General features: G+C 58.5%; 1 protein-coding gene across 1 annotated transcript in view; it reads left to right on the forward strand.

Annotated features, from left to right (window-relative positions):
• The first annotated feature begins 691 nt into the window (after nt 1-691).
• Nucleotides 692-2,494, forward strand: part of SMARCA1 (SNF2 related chromatin remodeling ATPase 1) — a 76,829-nt gene continuing 75,026 nt past the window's right edge. The window contains exon 1 of the mRNA XM_032788226.2: nt 692-918. Coding sequence (XP_032644117.1) covers nt 838-918 — 81 coding nt within the window. The 5' untranslated portion in view covers nt 692-837. The remainder of the gene's footprint in view (nt 919-2,494) is intronic.

Consider the following 2,494-nt stretch of genomic DNA (forward strand, 5'->3'; position numbering starts at 1 on the left):
ACAGCAGAGGGGAGAGAGATGCATGCGCGCACACAGACACACACACAACACACACACACCTGGCCAGACAAGCAGAACGCGTGAGAGGAGCTGCAGCACGCGCGCACACCCACACACTAGAACAGCAAACTGGCCATCCACAGCAGAGGGTGAGCAGGAGAGCAGCATGACTCTAGGGGGCAGGGCAGACAAGTGAGTCAGACTTTGGAGAATTGCCAAACTGTCACAAGTCTCTGTCTAGCGTTGCGCAAACCGAGATCGCCGCTGAGGTTTAGAACTGGACCCGAACTGGGTGAATTACCGTGAGGCTGCACCAGGCACATCCCAGACACCAGAACCTCCCCGCCATGTGTCAAGTCCCTGACTGAAAGGACGAGCCCTGCTCGAGCGTCTCAACAAGGCTGGTGCAAGGTTGTTTTTTAACACGGACAAAACAGATCTTCCCCGACTCTCCTTTTCAGAAAGGCCAGGACTGGTTAGCGGGACCTGCTCCTCCCGCTTCTCGCCCTGGTCGCGGTTCTGCCCCGTTCTCCGCCTCGTTCCCCTCCCCCATTCCCCGCATTTCGACCCTTCTGCTCCATCCCGCTCCCCTCATCCCGCAGGGCACAGCGGGTGAGGGCAGCGGCTTCAGCAAGCGCCACTGCGCACGCTCAGCGTTGCCGCGCATGCCCAGTAATGGCCGATTAGCTGGATTCCCTTTCCCGGGCTGTCCGCCGCTCTCGCAGAGCCTCTGCTTCGGAAATCTCGCGATCTCTGCAGAAAGCGGGAGAAGTGGGCGGGGCCGTGCCGTGTTTTGGGGGCGGAGGGGCCCTCACCGCGAGCCGGTACCGACACAAGATGGACCCCGGCCCCGCCAGCTCGGATGGCGAGGAGCCATCCACCTCCACCGCCGCCTCGCGGGAGCCCGGCGCCGAGGAGGTACCGCCTGGGGGGGCGCGCGTCGGAGTCCTCGGGGCGGGGGCGCCCGAGCCCTGCTCCTCTGCCAGCCCCATCCCGATACCCCGGCCGGCTGCTGCAGTCCGCTCCGCCGCGCTGCCCCCGCCCCTTCTCGCCCCCGCCTCGGGCGGTGTAGCGTATTAAGCGGCTCCGCGTAGGAATGCGCTCCCGGGAGCGGTTCCCGGTACAGGATGGATTGTAAGAAACTGCAATGGTCGCAAACTGCTGCCTGATGTGGCAAATGCCTACAGGTAGCACACTGCGGTGCACGGAGCTATGTGCAATTGCTGCGTGTGGAAATGTGCTGTCTGAGGCAGTTATTTATTCGTATAGATTGTAGGGAACAGATTTTGTGAGAAGATGCTACTTTAATACACTACACCTGCCACAGACTCCTTGGGCCCCTGCCCACCCCAGCCTCCGTGTAACCTGAGTCTATCTACAGATCTGCCTACCTTCCCCCACTAGCCCTGGCTGTGCCCTCAGCCCCATCCAGATATCCCCCACCCATCTACACCCCTTCTCCCCGGTACTGCCTGCCCCCAGCCCAGCTGCAACCCTGCAGCCCCATCTACACACCAACCTGTCTGTACCCCCCTGTACCCCCAGCCCATCTGCATCCCTCAGCCCTATCCAGATATCCCCCATCATCTACACCCCCTTCCCCCAATACTGCCAGCCCTATCGACTCCCTGTTCTCAGCCCATCTATAACCTGGCAGCTGCATCTGCACCCCAGCCTATCTGTACCCCCCTGTACCACCAGCCCTGGGTGTGCCCCTAGTCTGTCTGCATCCCTTGTACCTTCAGTCCTATCCATTCCCTATGACCCAGCCTATTTGCTCACCCTGGCAACCACCTCTGTGCCCTCCCACCCAACCCATATGTTACCTCTGCACACAGCTCATCAGCCCCTTCCATATACCCCTGTTCACAGTCCATCCGTGGACCCCAACAGCCCCTCCCTGTCTGTCAGCCTTCCCCTTGAGTATTACCAGTCCCATCTATAGCCTCCCCTCCTCTTTATTGCTGGGTGAAGAACTGCAGTTGGGGAGGGGTCCTGTCTGCCCATGTGGGAAGGGAGCAGTGACAGGGTGCTGTATGGCATAACCAAAAGCTGGACATTTGGAAAGTGTGTGGGTTGTGGCTGGGAGAGTGAATTGCACCATTGGGTTTAATTGGAGGCACTCAGTGGGTGCGAGGGAGAAGGGACCTAGCTGGCCATTTAGCTAACCTTGTGTAAACAGTTAGTGCCAGGGATGTGGGGAGATTTGAGCTGTTGGGATACACTTCACACTCCCCTTCAAAAGTGTGTGATACTTCAGTCCTCCCCCACTAACTGCCTAATGTATCTGGCTCAAAGGGGTAGAGGGTGGATTGCCAGTGGCTAAATGCTGTTTGGAGGGGTGAAAATAGCAATAGCTGACTGGTGGGAAGTATCAGAGGGGTAGCTGTGTTAGTCTGGATCTGTAAAAGCAGCAAAGAATCCTGTGGCACCTTATAGACTAACAGACGTTTTGGAGCATGAGCTTTCATGGGTGAATACCCACTTCATCAGA

The sequence above is a fragment of the Chelonoidis abingdonii genome, chromosome 8, assembly GCF_003597395.2.
Source record: "Chelonoidis abingdonii isolate Lonesome George chromosome 8, CheloAbing_2.0, whole genome shotgun sequence".
Classification (NCBI taxonomy): Eukaryota; Metazoa; Chordata; order Testudines; family Testudinidae; genus Chelonoidis; species Chelonoidis abingdonii.